General features: G+C 37.5%; 1 protein-coding gene across 2 annotated transcripts in view; it reads right to left on the minus strand.

Moving 5' to 3' along the window:
• phf23b (PHD finger protein 23b) overlaps positions 1 to 21,800 on the minus strand; it is a 60,882-nt gene that overhangs the window by 17,312 nt on the left and 21,770 nt on the right. Inside the window, exons 1-3 of one of the 2 annotated variants that reach the window (XM_039746932.1) lie at positions 14,177 to 14,839; positions 13,196 to 13,227; positions 3,438 to 3,530 (exon numbers count right to left, since the gene is read on the minus strand). In XM_039746932.1, coding sequence (XP_039602866.1) covers positions 3,438 to 3,530; positions 13,196 to 13,227; positions 14,177 to 14,204 — 153 coding nt within the window. In that variant the 5' untranslated portion in view covers positions 14,205 to 14,839. Of the gene's footprint in view, positions 1 to 3,437; positions 3,531 to 13,195; positions 13,228 to 14,176; positions 14,840 to 21,800 lie in introns of those variants that run through there. The other variant, XM_039746933.1, reaches the window with a different exon arrangement.

Genomic DNA, 21,800 nt, shown 5'->3' on the forward strand with positions numbered 1-21,800 from the left:
TTTTTATTTAAAAAGTACTGAAATGTTACATCAACATTGTATTATTAAATTTTGTTTTCAGGATTAATTTAGACCCCACCAATTAATTTCTCAAAATGACCTTCAGGAGTATTATCAGGTGTGACTTTTTTTTTTTTTTTTAACTATGTCATACATTGTTTATTGACTACAGCCAGTGACGTATGTATACTGCTGCATAAATTTTGTCAAGCTCAAACCATTAAGGGGCCCCTCATGTTAGTAAAGATGAGGTTTAGGCCAGTTAGGCCAGAAAAAGCATATTCACACTCTGCAGTATTTGGGCTGACGAAAAAATTAATTTTTTCCTCTTTAAATGAGATTCCTCTCGTGGCTTTTCTGCAGCTGCTTAAGTAAAGATCCAATTGCAATGGAGTATCGCCCTCTGATTGTGAAAGGTTAATGTCCACTTCCTAAGGCTGAACAACCTGAAAATCTGTGACAAGTGTGTTGCTGGAACTTTACAGCCATCACACGTGATCAACAAGCTACTTAATATTTTACGTTATTTTCTAAGCTGTAGCAAGCCCTGGCAGTTGAAAAGTGTCACCGGCTGCATAAATGTACATTTTTGTTTCCCAGTTGTATATTTCATTAACAGATTCAGTACTGCTCAGTATTTGTTAGATTTTGCAACCTGACCATTATACTAAACAGTTAATGTTATTGCACTTTTTCAGCTTTTTAATACTAAAATTAGTTTCACCTGGAAACAAAAGACCGCTTTCACATGTGGTTTCTGAATACTCTCTGCATACAGCACAATACTGATGCCATCCCCTTATCGCAGTCTTTGCTACTTTTAGGAATATCCTATGTAGTTAATCCAATGATAGTTATTCCATTACTTAAAGTTACTTTACATTTACTTCTGTCATAAGGCTGCTCGTAATTAGGTTTTTTTTTTTTTTTGTTTTTTTTTACAAACTTCATAACAATGTATGTGTTTAGTATTACCGTAAAACAAGGAGAGGATACACTTAACTTTTAAAATTTGAGCCATTGCTGCCCCAGGTGCTTTATATAGCTAACTGTATTATTTGTCTTGCTGCACAATTTCACTAAACTACTCACTAGCAGTTTATTGCACTAAGAGCAGCTAACTTCAAAAGTGACACCCAAGTGAAGATTATACATGAAGAACTGGGACTCTTGGTTTAGTCAAATTGTTTTTGGTTAGGAAAATATTGCATAGACCAAAGATCACAAACATCTGGTAGTCTGGCAGGCTTTGTAAACCTTCAGTTCAATTGTCTGGAATTAAAAACTGGTAAACCCAGACATCGAGAATACCACTTGATTCATAACGCAAACAAGTCTAGTTTGCCATGGTGGGGCAACTGGTTTTATCTTTACTTAAACTAACATGTCACTACAGTAAGGAAGTTATACACTGTGGTCGCGCCTCTCAAGCGCCTTGTTATTTGGTCTCTTGGAGGTATCTACTACTAATGTATTCTCATTATTATACACCATCAAAGACAGCCAATTCTACACAGAATCTCAAGTTGAACTACACTGCCTCCATTTCCTTTGTGTTCTAGCTCTGAAAGGATAGTCTGCTTTCCAGGATTAAGCAATTCATAAAATGGTAGCATATTTGAGAAAAGTGACATTTAAAACAAATTAAAAATTAAATTAAAAAATGTATTTAGTAACAATTGAGCTGCTTCCTGACCTCTGATCTCCTAAATTAACTCCCCAGTGTTACTGCAAAAGAAACAGTTTTAAAATCACCCCCATGGAGCATAGCATCAGATCTTGTCAACAACTTTTACTTCTATTTCACTCCTTACCACTTTGCTCTTGTTCACTTTTAATGACTGCGGCTACCATCTCTTAACTTTCAGCACATTTTCAAACTTGCAATTTCTTACTCTCTCACCTAACAAGTCTTCTTTACTACACACAACTCTTTGCTTTTCTGGCAGAAATGTCAAGTTTACAAACTCCAGCAAAGTCAATGTCTTAATTACATATTGCCACTGAGAGAGACTGTACTTTGTTGGTTTGAGAAACGAGTATCTGCTATGAAATCTGTGGGAACAAAGCCTCAGTGAATTCTTGCTTTCTGTACTTGTTGCCATTTTCTGATATTTGATTCTATTATTTTATCCCAGTGAGGCATTGTGGCACAGTAGTTAGCTTGGCTGCCTTACAGCTCATGTCACTATTTGTTCACAATAATCAAACCAGCATAGCAGGCAGACACTTCCCTAGCATACATGGACCATTAAGACCACTGCACCATTATAATATACTCAAAACTGGTTCTACTTCCTCACAGACTTCAATGCATTTCACAAAGTTCTAGGATATTTCCATGATATCATCAAACAACAGGTAAATCAAATTCAGCAAGGGTCACTCATCACTACTGACCACTACAGATTTTAAAATACAAACCTAAATATATTCAAAATTCAATCAAATGTAACTGCCATTTTGCAATTTACCAAATATTAAGTAACACAAGTTTTTAAACTGCCAAACACTTGCCCTTTTAGGATGAAAATGTTCATTATTAATCTATCAATGAAAAACTGGCTTTTCTATGATCTGCTTCATCAAGAGTTTTCTCTTATACAAGAACTTCTCATATAGTGCCTGCATGTGGCTCTGACCTTTCAGAACTGACTACGGACTAATTGTTTAAATTAGTTTGTTGTAGTTTAATGATGCTGTGCAACTAATTTAGTATGAAGACAAAATCCCTGAAAACATAATTGCCATACCAGAACAATAAAACATACGTTTGCTTCTCCCAGTAACAGAGATGAAAAGTTAAAGTTAACTGAAAACACAAAATCTCCCAGAAACAAACACAAAACAGGCTATAACTACATTTTCAAAATAATTAGTACGAAGCTAGGGCTGACCACAAGGTTTCTGGAGCAGCTCCTTAACACCTTGAGTACCCCTGCATTAACTATCAAACAGAGTAAATATAGTTCTATATCAGAAACTGAACCACAAATTCACCTTAGAAATGCGAGAACCTCTTACTGAAAACTTTTCATTGAATAATCACTTTTACAGGTAAACAGTGTGACCTCTCCTTTTAACAAAAGTACTTAATAGTGATCAGCATGCATGTGTGTCAAATTAGGTAACTTTTAAAAAACGTTAAGCTTAGACGAGGCCTAGGTGAAATTTAACAACTAAACGTAACAAAGGGATTCACTTAAGTGGTTGGTTCTCTTTCTAACTTAGTATACCTTAAGTGAGAGTGGGCTCTTCTTAAATTCCTGAATACAGAAAATATCAAAAATGTACTAAACTTAAATGATCAACTAACACAACATTACAATAGTAATGAGCTTAAAAAAATACATAAAATTAAAAAAAATATATATTTTGTCAATTTTCTAGATTTTTATCCCTCTTCACCCAGGAAAGGAAAAAAGTGTGATACTAACCTCTTTTGGAGTTGGGATATAACCAGCATATGCCAAAACAAAGCTGCAGAATTGCTTAAAGTCTTCTACTGTCCTCTTTCGCTTCTCAGGAGGCTAAGATAGAAAACAGTTGTAAGGCAAGGCAGTGAAAGTGACTTAAACACAATTTTACTTTGGATGTTTGCATTAATATTAAAAACTTCAAAGTGAAAGGACTGGGATAAATTAACCCAAAGTATATATTGAACACGCCAAAATGATAAAAATAACATCTTTAAGTAGGGAAAAAAAAACAAACAAAAACACATTTAACAGGACAAAAGTCAAAAAGCTACAAAGATCAGATAACCAAGGCTCTTCCAGATATCATTCCAAAAGACTTTTTAGTTTTGCCGTTTAATAGTTTGCTATGATAGGTACCAAATGTTATTCATCACTCTCACGCCACACCAAGGTCCCATTTAAAATCACATTTCAAAATTGACCAAAAGCATTGCAAAGTGTAATGAAAATGTACCAAAACATACTGTGTAACCACAAAATGAAGCCATTTCAGGAACCATACTGTATAAGCATATCTATAAATGAACAACTTAACTATGAAGTTGTGAACCTAGTGGAACATTGAGTGTTTACCACCGCATCAAGATAGAAACAATGATCATGTGTTACAATAGTACCACGCCACATCACTTCTTTCATGTATGAGAGGGCAATAAGTAAATGCGCCAATTTCAAGGTTTGGATACCTGCTACTAGGCACGGCTTCTAACCAGAACCCAACTTAAAACGTTCAACAAAATAAGCAATAGAGAGACAAAGAGAACTAACACAGTCTTTTCTGTTCTTTAACTGTGCATAGTCCCAGGTAGAAAAGGCACATTTTAAAACAGAAATCGACAAAGCAAGATTTGTGAACCTGTACCTTTAAATATCTGGACATTTTTCTTACAAATATAAAAACATTTGACAACACCTATAACTAACAAGAGTGAGCAAAGGACTTAATCACTGCAACCACAACAATGTTAAAATATTTCCAAAAGGAATAGTGAGACAGAGTCTTAATTTAGGAAGCACACATAATCAACTGCACCAATTTAAAAGTCTGTGTTTACTTTCTCAGCTTCACAATTCCAATTTGTGTTAAAAAATTAATATGTAAATAAATTGTGAATACATTTTTGGAGAAGCACAAATTGAAGCAGTCATTCCTGTTTCAGTATCTGTTAATCAACTTTTTAAATAAAGCATTCACATATGAGAAAATACAACATTCAAATAGAACAGTGAAATGCACAACATACAGCAGGTGGCAAACTATTTTACAGCTCAACTTGCACTGAATGTGTCAGACGTTACATTTTCTGGAAAAAGCACCACAGCTAGTAACACTAAATGAAAAGCAAAATTTTTTTTCAGTTGCCAGAATACAAGCTCATGACTGATTTTCAGACAATATAGTATATAGCTAGTCTGGCATGACTAAGTGATTCCTCAAACAATTTACTTCAATATATATGTAACATTACCTTATAACTCACTGCTGACACTAAATATGCCTAACATATTTCAAAGGCAATGAAACAAATTGTAATTCAGACAATAATAATGCCTAAATGAAACACTTCCAGACTGTTAATTCATGCACCCTTACATTCGCAGCTCATTATTAATGTTGATTTATTTTGTTTTCTTATTGTGTCTTTTTTCTATTCTTTATTATGTAAAGCACTTTGAGCTACTGTTTGTATGAAAATGTGCTATATAAATAAATGTTGTTGTTGTTGTATTTGGAGCATTCAGGGTAACTCATGTGACTCAACCATCACTAGGATTGATCAAAGCTGAACCTTGAATTCTTATATACAGTAAGTATTAGGGCTGCAATGATTAGTCGACGTCATTGATGACGTCGACTACAAAAATCTTCCAACACGTCAAAGACAGAACCTTCAATAGAGGCTCCTCTCAAAGAATCACATTGTTTTTTGTGACTGCAATGCACTACATGAACATCTGGGGGCAGTATCATTTGTTATTGTTTTTCAAGACTGCACACAGCCCTACCAATGAAGAAGAATGTAGAGGAAAATAAACGTGGTTGCATTGGCGAGTCAGACAGAGGAGGGGGAAGGAGATGGAAAAAAATTGACAAACTTTCTGAAGTGTGGGAGAGCACTTCACCAAAAAAGAAAAAAAAAAGTTGAATGCAGATCATGCAAAGCGGAGTTTTGTTTTCACGGCAGCACCTCCGCGATGCACGAGCATCTGAAACGCAAGCATCTTGGAGCTGTGATGTCGCCGTCTCTCGAGAGGTATGTTTTAGCGAGTAAAGTTAGTGTCACCGATGATGTTTGTACTACAATGTGTATATCAAAGTTTCAACAATGATAGTTAATCCTTAAACCGACACATACTTGGGGGTTAATGCACACCTGGATGCCAAATACTTTTTAGCTGCACTTTAAGTAAACGTCACAATTCACAAAGAAAATTTGAAATATTAATGGAACACATTTTTTCATGCAAAGAGCATCACAATTACTGCAACACTGATCATTTTACACACTGCAAATGAACTGTAAAAACTATAAAAAAAATACTACTTCAACAATTATATGTTCACCATGCAACTGAAGTCATTTATGAAATTCAGTAAATCACCGAGCCAACTGCGATTGAACTGGCTGCACACAAACACACAGAGGTAAACACGTATGATTGAAAACTTGTCTAGTGCAGCGACTCAATCACAGAGACAGTGGTGCTGCAGCTCTGCCAGGGCCAGCAGTGCTCCAGAGCTGGCTGCTCAACGAATTTATGGCACTAACTGATCAGCTCCGGCGTGTTGCCAAATTGCTCTGTGAAGCAAATATAGCCAGTTGCGGGGTTCAATGAATGTATGTCGCCGAATATACTCGCCCTCTCCGTGCTGACAAATTGCATTGAGATACGACTACAGCCACTTGCAGCATTCAATGAATATACATCACCGAATATACTCTGCTCCGGTGGGCTGGCAAATTGCACTGGAAACCGACTCTAGCCAGTTGTGGCAGTTTAAGGGTTAAGTGAATATAATTTCAGTTGTTTGCTGACGTGTTTGGAGCTATAGTAAACGAGTGAATAGGAGTAGCTGAGCCGTCCTAGTTTTTTTTTTCCGTATAATAACGTTACGTAACTTGTGTTTTGGAGTATATCAGTAACTAGCAAAATACCCGCGCTTCGCAGCGGCGAAGTACTGCTTTAAAATTTTTATTAAGAAGAAAATTAAACCTTTTTAAACTGAGGGAAAATATACCAATAATTATTTGTTAAGGATCTCTTTGTATACCACATTGTCAGTTCGTCCCTCAGGTTGTAACATGACCAAGCTGTGCACTGAGCTTACTCTTGAGCATGCAACGTACAGTTGGCCATGTGAAAAGCAATCTTGCCTCAAATCTCACAGCTTGGATTGCTGCTGTCATAATCGGTTTGAGTTTCATGGTTTTTTCAAATACGACAGTATTTGCAGGATTTGTTGTGTTGAAGTGACAATCGGCATCTGTCAAGCGTTGTAAGCATACAACCGGTTTCATCGATAACTTCACATCCAGCTTTTGAGAGTTTAAACATTAATAAACATCAAAGTGTCCACTACTGATATCGTCACCTGTCAATCCAAGATGTTTAAGAGGCATTGGCGGTTGTCGAAAGGTGTATAATATTTGGCCATTTCGGTACGCTTGAAAGCAACAACCGAACAATTCAGCGGCAGCCATCAACTCACATGCAGAACCATAGGTGAAGGGCTTAAGCATTTCACTCTTATAGTGCTCCTGTGTAGTATAATTATCTCCTGTACCTTCATCAGTCCACACCTTGAACCTGTCCCAGTCATTCAATACATAAGACGCAATGTTCCTCCGGGTATCAAGAGTGAGTCTGATATACCCGTGCAATATGTAACACAGAGAATGTAAAAGACAGGTGCCATCTCCGGGCATAGAAACCACTTGGTAAATGACAGTTCTTTCATCGATAGTGATCACCTCGATAGACATGTTAATGGGGGAACGGTTGGAACGATAAAGGAAATGGTTACTTGAACAATGTAAAGTAAGTCTAAAATACCTACACAATAACTATAATCATTATAAACGAACAGTAAAACAGCTGAGAAGCCTTGGATTAAATAAAAAGGCTGCAGTTATCAGCAGGGAGACGTGAATCCTGTGGTGAAGCAAGGAATGGAATAAAGAGACCGGAGCGACAGCCAGCCTTATATAGGCAGGCAGCCAACAACATACGGGGCATTGGGATGGGGGACCCAACAGCGCCTCACATGGTGACCGAGCTGCAGGCTATGGACGTATATATGTACTCAAGTAGGATTCAGTTAGCGTTGGGAACCCTCGTAACAAATTTCTTGAAGATGGGCCTATAAGTAACAAAGACCGTTTGAAAGTTAAATATGGCGGCCAACAGTGGCGTCATACCACCGAAATAAGTACGTACTTCGGTTTCGGCTAGCGCAGGGAAGCCGTCTACCGAATTTCATGAAGATGGGGCCATAAACAAAGTTTAACATGGCAGACGTTGTCGACCGTTATGACCGTTACATGTAGAATTTCGAAATGAAACCTGCTTAACTTTTGTAAGTAAACTGTAAGGAATGAGCCTGCCAAATTTCAGCCTTCTACCTACATGGGAGTTGGAGAATTAGTGATGAGTCAGTCAGTCAGTGAGCCAGTGCTTTGCCTTTTATTAGAACAGATTAGCGTGTTATATATTTTAGTCCGTTATTTTTTTTTTATTTTGGCATAATATAGTACATGATGTGTTATAAAGTACAGCACTTTTCCTTCAGAGTGTGATGATTAAAACATCTTTGTCTGCAAAATCATTATTGTGTATTCCTGCTACCTCTACTCCCTCTGAGCGTCTCCTCTCAGCAGCTGAGAACATGGTCTCAAAGAAGAGAGGCGGCCTCACACCAGAGCATGCCGAAATGCTCACATTCTTGCACTGCAATCAGGAATATATGCACTGAATCTTTAATAAACTGTACATTATTATTTTATTTTATTTGTATTAAGCTTTATTTAAACTTTGGGACTTTAAGAAACACCAGTGGCCAGTTAAATGCACTTTTTTTGTTTAAAGACCATGTGCACTTTAGTTTGTATTGTTTAATGTATTTCTTTTTTATTGTGATGGTCACACTAATATAAAACATCTGATTATTTTTAAATTCAGATGTTTCACTGGTTATTTTAATTTGATAATTATTCATTTTAATTGTGTTAATGCAGAGACATCAGGGTGACATTCACAGGTGAACAGACGTGAGCAAACGAGGTAAGACATGCACTGGAGCCCAGAACAGGATGTGCAACCACAGGTCGCAGGCATCAAAATAGTCAGGGAAAAAAAAAAAAACTAAACGATTAGTCGACTACCAAAATAATCATTAGTTGCAGCCCTAGTAAGTATACAGAGAAAACTGTTGATAAAAAGTTGCTCACTATGGCCTCAGCTTTTGGATGCACGTTTAACTCATTTCCACTTCTGACAGACTGCCGACCCTTGATGAAATTACAGCACTATTACTACTGTGCAAAGCATTCAACAAAAAAACAGCAGGTGTTAACAAATGTTAGTATTAACACATACTTGGGTTTCGCATTGTTATTGTTGTATGACTAGTAACATTCAGTCAACTATTACCAATTACAGCTTTGTAAAAAGGATTATTATGATCTCTCATTCTGAAGGTATTCATCTCTAAAATTAACAATATCACTGTTATAAAACAAATACTTGCGACAAGACGTGAGCTTTTGAAGAGAGACAGAGACACTTTCACTTCCCGCAAGATGGACAAGTCACTACATACTTACAACCTTCGGACTCAAGTCCCGTGATACACATGCAGAGCAGGTTAGAGACAATGGAAATAGGAAAATTCGAAAGTCTCAAAAAATGACAGTAAAGATCGCATTAGTAAAATTAAACTGAAAATATTACTCAGGAAAATGGAACAGAGATCAAATATTCAGGTGCTGTACAGGCTTTCAAACGTTCAAAGCTCCGCACAAAATGCAGATCACATGAAAATGCTGCAGGAGAAAGCCAACAGCTTCTCAAGCAAAGAGGAGGTGAAAAAACACCTGTTATTTGTTTCCAAATGTATCACCATTTAAGAGGAGTTTCGGAGAAGTGGCCGCATCTTCTTGGGGTGTGCTCAGCCCCCCATCTTCACAACGGCAAACGCATGAGGGCAACAGCATGAAAGTAGCTGCTCGAGCAAAGAGTTAAAATATCACCATTTAAGAGGGGATTCGGAGAAGTGGCTGCTGGCAGAGGTCAAAGACCCTAGTAACTATAAAACAATTGTAACATATCCCTGTTGTTCATTATTCATAAATATTGTAAATAAGCATCCAAATTAGATCTGCGTGGGATTGATCTTTAAAAGCCTTCTCCCACTGCTCATTTTGCTCTTGTATATTCCCACAAATGAGGAAGAGAAGGGAGGTTGCTTTGGATTTGCTACATTGAGGACTGGCTAAAATTAAGCAAATTCTGGTGTACCTGTGCACATATACAATGTTTGGCGTCACAGAACAGCCGATTTTAAAGGCATTTCTCACTTTGTAGAAACAACAAGGATTGTTTATAGAAGAGTATTCACAAGAGGCAGTGCAGACAGAATTAACTTTTGTGATGTAATTATGTTTTAGGAAACAAGTGTTTTGCAAAATAGCCAGGCATTGACTGCATAATTATGAAATACATTGACCTTATAATAAAAGAAATTTGAACCCTTAGAGATGCTATGAAGTACAGTTTTGATAGAATTCTGAATCGTTTTACAAAAAAAAATAAATAAAACAAGCATAAAAAAGGTAAACAGCTCTGGACAGATTGCCAGTTCATTGTAAGCTTTTTTGACACTCACTAACGCTGGACAAACTTAAGAGTTACCAATTAGAAGCAGCCTACTAATTTACAGTGTGATGTTATGCACAAGCATGAGAGAGAATTCTATAAGAGAACCATCATCACTAGAAGTGTATCAAAGAAATAATGTCCTGCAAATTCTCTTTTCAATTAGTTAACGTTCCTCATGTTTTTTTTAACTTGTCAGTTATAAGAATTGGCTTTTTACATCAACAGCACCCAGACTACTGGTATTTAAAGAGCCTCCCCCCAAAACAAAACATGTAAAATGCCTTAGCAATGTACTGCGTGTGTTACCTGCTTCTTTCAACAATGTCAGAAATAACAGTTAAGAAACAATACATATAAAAAACAAGTAGCTAGTTCCTTGCATTACTATGAACACATGATCTGGATGGAACAGTTTCAGTAACGGATGGTAAAATATTGTGGTATTCGTGAAGATTACAAAAGTTTTAAATACACTTCCGACTAATACGTCCCAGATTTGATAAAAAAGTTGCTTTCACACATGCACAGGTCATGTCACGATTCCTGAATATTGGTAAACAGAAGCTAATCATTTAACTGTGTAACTCACGTCCCCTCCTCATGTGGTTTTAAATACTACCAATTACCAGCAGTTTTAAACGACCGTTGGAATTATGTAGAACCATCATCACAGCACTGTCACTAACACATCCCTGCACATTTCTGTTGTCAATGAGGTCAGTTTGCCTTTTAATAACAATGCATTAACCACAATTAAAAAATAACTGTCACATGCAGGCTTTCCACTTAAAATCCCCATTTTAATAGTATGTTCAGTGTTAATACAGTTATCTTGTGCGACAAATGCTTTAACAATATGCTTTAGACAGAGCTATAGATCCAATGAAAAACTAATGTTACAAAATAACCTCATTCATATCAAGGCTCGCAAGAGCATGGGGGTTGGGCTAACAGAAGGGGAACGGAGACAATGTGCCGATTGAATACATAAAACAAGCCCAGTTGGTTGTAGGACACACTAATCAACAAAACCACTTAAATCTTAGGACAGTGCAGAAAACCAAATTAACATGAATACAAACAACTATGGTGGAGTACAATCAAGCCAAGATGGACAAAGTCATGTACACAATTTGAGGTGTTCAGCACGTAGATCATATTGATCATACAGATCTGATAAGGTGAATAGAAACAACAAGAAAAGCTGTTGGCTCCCTATCATCTGTCAGTCAGCAATTTTTTAACCCATTTAGTCCTTAACAGTGTAGCAGGGGTCTGCTGGAACCTATCCCAGGTAGCACAGGGCACAAGGTAGGAACAAACGCTTGATAAGGCACCAATCCATCACAGGGCAATCACATACACCCCCAACCACACAATAAAGCCAATTTAGGTTTACCAATTCACCTAACCTGCATGCTTAAGAACCAATTTTACCCCCTACACCCCCATGCAAAGGTTCTTCTGAAAAACTGCATTCACCCTGTTGCCCAGGCCTGGCTGACCATTTGTGACTACAAACTGTTCCCCAATCTGAAGTGCAATTCCTATTGGACATGAAATCCCAGCATGATTAGTGAAGGACTGCATCACTAAAAAAATGAGAAGGTAAAGGACATTAAAATTCAGCTGAACTGCTTTCCTCGGATATTTTCTTTTCACCATATGAATAACCTTGACCTTTCTTCTATAAAATATACACCAAAGATAGTCATGAAATCTAGAGTGTCTGCACAAGCAGAATTTTAGCCAAGGGGCCAAAAGCTTCATGAACACTGTAACAAGTACATTTGTGTCCATAGTGATTTCTTCTACTTATTATTCCATTTCATCTCTTCTGACTTGTATGCGAGATTGATATGCCCGATTAACCCTCTCCATACAGCTTTAAAGGTTTTGACTAAATTTGTCTGGCCAGACATTCTTTTTAGACACCAGTCTCCTCTAATTATTCAGGCTTAGGACCAGCACCAAGTTGGGCAGGTTTGCCGACTCGGCAACTGTGTTTATGTCCACAGTGAGTATGTAGAAAAATAAAACTTGTTATTGACATCTCTTTTTGATTCCTTTCAATTTTAAGAACACAATTTCTCCTAACACTGCAGATGATGACTAGGGCCTATCTAAGAAATACAAAGTAAAAGCCAGATGAATTTGAGTAGACTCACAGTACAAATTAGTTTATGAGGAGGAAGGGGTAGAAACACACACACATACGCTACTCAATTACTGGCAGTATGGTCTAGTGGAAAAATACCAGACTTAAAACCCAAAATTGTTGGGTTCAACACTTGTCTGGACCTCAATGTGTGACCTACAGCAAAGCCCATAAATATAGTATGGTATAATACTAATATAAAGTATGGTAATAAATGAACAATCTCTCTGTATGTAATTACATAAAGTATCTCAGGATGGCATTCACTACAGAAAAGGTGTTATATGCAACATTGTTGGTTTAACTCTGACAATTTATGTATGAAATAATCCAAAGGGAACATCTAAGTAATGCTTTTTTCCTATAAATCCCAATAACTACTGATTTGATAGAGGTTTATCGCCTAGCTGCTAAGGTCACAACTTATAAGCACTGCAATTATATTATATTCTTTTCTTTGCTTAAGTCCATTTTACACCAAGCCTCTCTATAGTTATTATTACTTAAGTTTCAGGACAGAATCAGTTAACTATGGCACCAATGTATCTTGGTATTAAACTTAAAACAACGTATTCTGAAGTTAACTAGTACAGCCTGTAACTTGTGCACCATTATCTAAAACTTGCAGGTTTAGTTAAACATGGATCCGTTAAAAAAGGTTTAGAAAAGGGGTACTTACCAGAGACTCCGGTTTGCATTTCATAAGGGAATCTGAGAAAAGAGAGAAACAGACAGAAAAAAAATTACACACTTCTAAAAGTAGCCAACACCATCATCTCTCATGAAATTGTTATTGCACAATTCGGCACATGACGTGAATGTCTCCGTTCCAAGCCAGGCCCAAGCGGATTGGCTATTGTTAAGTATTAACGTTTATTGTAGAACTAGTTAAAGATAAAAAAAAAGCTATGCATAATACTGTTCCTCGATGGACTTCTGTTACGATGGCACCGTAAAAGGATTTATTCGTCAAAAGTCACATTAGTAGAAAAAGCATCTGGAAGAAAATATCACCAAATCCGAACAGATTATCGTATTGTAATGCGCGGTTTAAAATTAACCCAATAACCAAAAAGGGGAAAGTGGTGTCGTTTTTAAAACAGAACTAAGACCACTATAATCACGCTTTTATTACTTCTACCCTTTTTATCCCCACGAAGAATGAACTGAAACATTTCTTCACAACCCATGTACAAAACTAAGTAAAAACAAAAGATCTTTGCACGATAAAAAGGGGACAAACAACAGAAGTCGGTGTGCAAGATAACTACTGAAATACGTACCGCTGTTCAAAATCCACAAAACTAAATGTAAAATGGCATGAGTCGTTAAACCTTTCCACAATGCCACGGCAAGGGAAAAAATCCTGCCATCGACCATATTTTGCCAACGCATCCAATAGGCCTGGCGCCTATCGTTTATTAAAAAAAATAAAGAATAAACCAAAATGACCGTCATAGACGGGAGATCACCGAAATCTACCCCGCTTGGCATCTGCAAAACAAGTTTTGACCATTTTTGTCGTCTTCTTGCAAACAGTTCTGTTCGTCGTGATCTTACCCAAAATATGGACCCCAACGCCACCTTTTTGTTTTCTTTTTTGCACATCTATACGCGAAATGGTAACGATTAAATGAATTAATGTATTCTCCTTGGTTACCTTGATGCTCGGACATGACTTCGAGCATTCTGTCGCCAGCAGCCTTCCCTCGAGTCCGTCGTTCGTCGATCTTTTCTCCCCCCACCCCAACCCCCTGAACCCCAGCTCTCCGGAACTAAGCACCGGGACTGGGATTTCAGGGGTTTCTGCTCGCAAAACACCAGTAGAAAATAAAAACAAAAAAAAAATACTGGGTATTCTTATTCCTTTCTTGCAGACAAGGCCCACCAAGCGAGTTCCACTTTCCGCGCTGCTCGGTTCTATCCTGTTCTCGTCTTTTACGATCTTTGATCGAAATGTGCCATTCGATGCGACATCTTCGTCGTCCTCTCCCAAACCGACGTCCACTTAAAATGTAGCTCCGCTGTAAAAGACTGTTGCTTCTCCGTCAGCCGGGAGAAAAAAATCTGTCCGACGCCCTGATCCGCTCACCCCCTGGGCCGCACCGGCTGCATACAACAAACGCCACAGCTTCTCTCAGAGTTCTCCTGTCTATTTTGTTTTCTTTCCAGCAAAATATAAGGATAAAAATGACAAGGCAGGATTCCTTGGTTTTATTTTTACCACGAGCAAACTTCATAAAAGAAAAAATCTCCCTGGACCACCTAAGCAAACACCTCCTCGAAACCACCATTAACGCAGAAAACCGATTCTAAAGCGGCCTCTCGCGGCAATAGCATGAATACGGCGTTAAAGGCGGGGGTGTAGAGAAACTGTGGCGGTCACGATAAGGATTGTGGGAATTGTAGTTTTACTACCCATATCATCAAGCGTTACAAATAAATAGAAAACTACAATCCCCTTCGCCTAGGCGAAAACTTCTGATCATTATTAGTAAGACCAACCCATTCTAAAATTAATCCCTACACAAAAAAGCTTCCATTAAATTCTAATTAACATTAAATTATAATTATATTTCTTAGACTGCACATATATTTCAGCTTTAGCATTAGCTGATTCTTTAACAATGTTAATTGTGACACAATGATAGATAGATATGAAATGCTTATAATATGACAGATACATAGACTTAGCTGATGTTGTTCGACAGTGTTTAGGATACTGTTTTTTTTTCTTAGTCTAGCTGCAGGTATAATTACATAATAGTTCTCCTACTCCTTTTTGCCTAGTTTTTATCTCGTTCTCTGTTGCTTTTGATGCTTGAGCCTTCTAATCATTCTTGTATGTATTAAAACTTGCTTTGTAAGTTACCTTGGATAAAGGCATATACTGAAGAAATAATAGTGTATCTATGCAATAAAACCTTAATGTTTGTGTGTGTGTATGTGTCCAGTTCCTGCCAGTAATCTGATTGGTAAGTTTGGCTTTGGTCTGATTTGTCAATTTTTCTGTGATTGCTCAGTCAAACAAAATTGAGTCAAGAAGCTTCAGGCAAAGGAGGTGTACTACACATGAGGATACATAGGAAAGGTGTGGGATTAACATTAAGATTCGCCTTCAAACATGGCAAATACTCACAAGAATATCAGGGTTGTTTTTACAGTGGTAATGGGGGCCAATCTACCATTGGTGGTAGTCAAAAAGCAAACTGGAGTTGAGCAAGGCACATTCAAATGATAGAGTCTGAGAAGCCGGCTTTGTGGGAACGTGATTGGCAGCAGAATTACCAGGCAAGAAAGTTTGAGACACATTTGGATACCAAAGAAAAGTATAGGAGGAACACGTCAGGTACACATTAGGCAAGGAATATCAAATAGTTTTAAATTTATTCAATTACCTGCCTTTGACAGGTAACGTAGGTAGTAATAATAATAATAATAATAATAATAACAACAAAGATAGATAGAACTTTATTAGTCCCAAAAGCTTTTAACTTTAAAGCTTAATAATAATATAACAACTCTATAATAACTCTATATAATAACAACAGCTCTACTCAAAAACACACCCAAAATAATAAAAAGAAAATAAAATTTCTGACTTAGCCAGAGATGAAAAAATCAGTCCCAGATACATTGAGGCACTATAAAGACACATAGCCGTAGATATGAAGGAGCCCCAGTGACATTTCTTGACAAACTGCTGCTGAATAATTCATTGGCTAAAATCCTCATTGCTGGTATGTCTGAGAAGATGTGCAGCATTTACATAATGGCCATAAGTTGTATCTTCATTCTCTCCTCCTCTGTTGCTTTCAAGAGTATGTTCCAGAACTGAGTATGCCCTTCTTAATCAGCAAAAACATTTGGCAGGCCTCTCTTGAAGTGATGCTACCAGCCCAGCATGCCACAGCACTGCTAGATTACTTCTTATTAGATATATCAGAAATGTGTATTTTAGGTTGAATATCAAACCTAAACTGATGCAGCATGTGGATCCTGTTTAAATTTACTTTTTTATTGTTCTCCATGATGCACCCACAATCACAGACTGGAATATGTGGGTTTAGTGAATTAAAATTCTATTAATATTCAAGCTCAGCTTTATTGTCAAGTGTACAAAGTAAAATGACATTTTTACTTGTGTGTTTTCTTATCAAGTTACCTCCGTGACCTAGCAAAGTCACCATCCCATTTGCATGTGCTAAAAGGTGAATAAAGAAGGCTGGGGTCAGGAAGGGCTTCCAGCCTTAAAAATGTCTGCTTTAATACCAGTATGATGATGTACATAGGTAAGATTTACAAAGCATGAGGGGATGCAGCTAATAGTTCCCCATGGGTGACTCTCAACTCTCAACATAAATTTGTAGACCCTGATTTATAATGTTCCTAAACCTGATGCACTCTGGGGAGACTGGTCAGGTAGGAAGACAGATACAGATGTTGTGTGAGTAAGACATATGAAGGAGAGAGTATGAGAAATGCCACAATGCCACGGTTGGTACATTTGTACCAGAAAAATGGGGAGGCAAGTGGTGTAGGTGAAAAGAATGAATAAGTGATTTGAAGTTGTTAAGGTAACTGTTGGTACACAACTGATGAGTATAGTTTCAGCATGGACCTCATGGGCTAGCAAAAGTGATGAATAGTGAGTTTTTGGACAGGCTAAGGAAGGTTGTCTGGGGTGCTTCAGTGAAACTTTGTAGTGGGTGGATACTTGTATGGACAGCCAGTGTTGACGGTTATAAAGGAGGACGTGGGGGCTTTAGCTTTGGTATCTGTAGTATTGTGGAAAGAAGAATTCTGGAATTTTATTATGCCATGGAAATAGTTGTGTGCAACGCCATGTTTAAAAAGGGGAAAAACAAGTTGGTGTCACATGATTTTGCTGATGAAAGCAGCATTGCAAAGATTAGCTGTGGAAAGATGGTTAGTGTCTGTAGTGATTTTAATGTACAAGGAAATATGAACTGTGGTTGGGTGCAGCAGATGGGGATAATGAGCTTTGAGGTTACGGGGAAGCTGCATCAGAGATCCATGCTGAGTAGATTGCTTTTTGTGATAATGATTCTGACCAGAGTTGCTGACCAGAGACGTTCATGAAGCATTGCCATGGGGGATCTTCTTTGCTGATTTTAATGGCAAAAATAATGGTGAATAGGAATTGAAGGAGAAGATACTGAAATGGAAGGCTAGTTTGAAAGCAAAAGACATCAAGGTGATGGAAAAGGTGGGTGCATGGACATATGGGATATCTGTTAAAGGTTTTGGAAGAAACTCAACCTAATGTATGATTTCCTGTAAGTGGTTGCATGAAAGATGACTTGTAGTGAAAGATAGTCTGCAGGCAGGCAAAGGATGTGATCTTTGTTTGCAGTAAGTGTGTGAATGGTGTGCCGAATGCCAATGTAGTACATGTAAATACATGTCAAAAATGGAGTTGTTATGGTGAAAGTAGAAAAATTCTGCTACTTGGGTGATATATTCAGTACAGACAGAAGTGTGGACACAGCAGTGATAGTTGTGGTGAAACATGCATGGGAGAAATTCTGGGAGCTGCATCCCAACATTAAAAAGTTGAGTTTATGAAAGTTGTTTGAGGAGTACTATGGGAGTGAGACATGGCCAGTGAAGTCAGCACATTAAGAAAAGCTGGAAAGAACAGAGATGAGATTAGAGGAAAATTAAAGCCGAGTGAAGTGAAAGACCTTGTGTGAAGATGATAGGCTTTGTAATGATGAGAAGCATACTAAGGTTGTCTGGGCATGTGGAGATAAAGTCGGAGGATGATTGGGTGATGAGGTGCACCAAGAAGGAGACTAAAAGGGAGGCTACAGAAGATATAGTTGGGTGTGGTGATGGATGATACAAAAAAAAATCTCATCCCAAAAGATGCCCAGGATTGTTAACAGTAAAGGAAAAAGATTTGGGGGCAACTGGTTAACAGAGAAAATTGCCATTAAGCGACAGAATAGTGAGAGATGTATGATACCAACAGAATACACATAAAATAATAATATGACAGCATACATAAAATATATACTTACAGTATATACATATAGTATTTATTATTATGAATGACTGTTCAGCAACCTCATGATCTGCAGATAGATACTGTCTCTAAATATATTGGTCAAGGTGCCAATAGTCCTCTACCATTTGACAGAAGGCAAGAGTGTAAAAAGTGACAGTGCAGGATGACTGAGGCCTTTAATAATTCTTTTTGCCTTTCTAAGGTAGTGAGTGTTGTACATGTCCTGAACAGAAAGCAAGTGGGTGCTGGTAATATTCTATGCCACCAACACCACTCTCTGCAGTGCTTACGTTTCTTGAGCCTAGCAAGTGTTATACCAGGATATAATGCACCAAGCGAGGATGAACTTTGCTGTGCATCTCTAGAAGTTTGTGAAAACGGACAAAGGAATATGACTTGTCTTCAGATGTGTAATGAAGTAGAGGTGCTGGGGAGCCTTTTTGACAAGAGCCCAGTTAAAGACAATCCAAGAAATATGAAGTTGCTCAGCCTTTCAATGGCATAACCCACCAATGTAGTCAGTCATTAAATATGAATGTACTGTCCTTACACCATTGAGTTATTAAGTAGACCTCTTCTCTGTGAGCAGTCTCATCATTTTTGTTGATCAGGCCTGTGATGGCGGTGTCAACAACATATTTAAAGTTGAAGTATCGGCTGTGTCTGCTCACAGAGGTTAGAGGTGAACAAGGAGTACAGAAGAGAGCTCAGCACAACAACCTGCGGAGCACATGTGTTAAGGGTTTACATGGAGGGTGTGATGCTGCCATTCTGCACATGCTGATATTCATTGGTTAGGAAGTTCAAAATCCAATTGCAGAGTGATGCACCTAGTCCTAAACTGAGGAGTTTGGTGGTTTGCACTGTTTGTACAACCATGTTAAATGCTGAGCTTTAATCTGTATGTAATAATTTTTATTATCCACATGTGCCTGGATGGTATGGGGATATAACATGCTCTGTGCCTTGGTTGTGATGATATGCAAACTGGAGGTGATCAATGACTATCTACAATATTCTTTTTAATGTATTCCAGCACTAATATCTCAAAGTATTTCAAAAGAACTGAGTGAGTGACACCAGTCTGTAGTCTGTTTTCTTAGCACAGGAATAATGGTTATCCTTTAAAAGTAAGCAGGGTCAACAGATTCTCTTGGTGAATTATTAAAGCTGGAACTAAATACATCAGCAAATTGGTTGACATGGGTTTTTCAAACAAGCCCTAAAATTGTATCTGGACCGGATGCTTTGGAGACATTAACTCATTTAAAGGAAATACTTATGTCAAGTATGTATTTTGCATTGGAACAATGTTATTTTGTGTTTTCCCACCCAAGAAACAAAGGATGTGAATCAAACTGTGATCCCGGAGGGCCATGGTGGGTGCAGGATTTAATATCAGCCTCTTATTTAATAAGTAAGTCAAACACTGCTACTAATGGAACCGACCACTTTTGCCTTCATATTAGCTGACTAGCATTTTAAAAAATTAGAAACTGTAATTGTTTATTTTCTCAAACAATAATGAGATTCAAAACAAGCAAACAGATGACCAACTAACTCAGGTGGAGGACCACCATGTTCAATACAACAAAATTCTTGCTGTTAATAAAACCAGTTATTTAAAGTAATTCTATGGTTTATTAGTGTTCTCATTCTACCACACTAGACATTTCCAAAACAGTTGCTTTTGGGAGCATTATCAAAATGTTTTGTGGCACAGAGCAGATCAGAATTTCTTTTCATTTCTTTTTAGAACAGATATTGTTTATGGATAGAAATGTGTAAACTGGTAATCTGATAGCTATTGTTTAGCTGCTCATTATTGAACAAAAATAGTTAAGGGTTCTGGACCATAAAAATAAAGTTAGTTGAAGTTAAGGTAATAGACATTTATCTCATTATCAGCAGCAATTGGTTACTAATTAGACTCACAGTCCAGAGTGGTTGGGAAGACTGCCAATTTGGTGGACAAAAGAGAAACTAGGCCCGTCAATATATTTCTTATTTAATTGGACTCTTTACTGACTGTGGCGTGTCTTTGATCTTCTAGAAAATATCACTTAAAACTTGACCAGTTACAGTATTAAGACTGCTGATCCATTTTCCATCTCAGCAGTATGGGTTACATTGTTTTTACCATTAAGGTAAAAGGTCTGATGTCATTAATTGCACTTATGTTACATGATAAAAAGTGGCAGGTGTTTGTATACTTGTTCACAAGCTAGATGTGAATGACAGTGGTGCTAATTGCTCTTTTTGTTGATTTTGTTATACTGTTGTATGTTTTTTTTTTTCTTTATTGACCCTGTTTTACTCTGCCAAACATCAAAAAATCTTTGTAATATTCACAGGCATTAACCCTTCCTCACTAATTATGCCACACAACTCAAGCACTGATTTTTCTCTCAGTTGGACTACTGCAACTCTTTCCTAGTGGGACTTCTTTCAACTGACATCTGATCTCTCCAGCTTCTCGAGAATGCATCTACTAGACTGGTGTTCTCTGTTCTTTGTTTCACTCCTACTATTCTCCACTATTTAGGTCTCTTCACTGACTTCCTGATACTGTATGGAATCATTTAAAAACTCTTGTCCAGACATACAGTTATGCGAATGGTCTTTCTCCTCAGTATCTCCAGTCATTGGTCTCTCCATATGGTCTCATCATATGTCCCTTCAAAAAGTCTTCATTCTGCTTGTCTGTCTGCTGACTGTCCCTCCTCTTGCCTGACATGCTGACACTGGACAATGCTTCTACATTCTTGCTCCACGGTTGTGGTGTGATCTTTCTTTAGCTATTCAAACTGCACTCAATTTACTCATGCTTAAGCATCTTTTCATGAAATATTTTGGAATTGGTTAGTTCTCTTCTAAAGGACAGCTACTGTTGTAGTGACAAAGAGTTTAGGATACTGATGTTTGTCTTAGTCTAGTTAAAGATATAATCTATAGTAGCAGTACTAGTAGTCCTACTTCCGCTTGCTTGGTTTTTATCTTGTTCTCTATTGCTTTTGATGCTTACACCTTCTAATCATTCTTGTATGTATTATATCTTGCTATTTAAGTCACTTTGGAAAAATAATAATAACATAATATATTCACACCAAAGCAACACTCTGTTATGGATCAAGGTATCAAAGCCACATTCAACCTAAGACAATAAGAGATTTGACAAATCACAGGAGATTATTCACTCTACTTGACTCATTGGCTAACAAGTAAGTTCTCCTAATACTTCATCCACGTA

This window comes from Polypterus senegalus, chromosome 3 (assembly GCF_016835505.1).
Source record: "Polypterus senegalus isolate Bchr_013 chromosome 3, ASM1683550v1, whole genome shotgun sequence".
NCBI classification, from domain to species: domain Eukaryota; kingdom Metazoa; phylum Chordata; class Cladistia; order Polypteriformes; family Polypteridae; genus Polypterus; species Polypterus senegalus.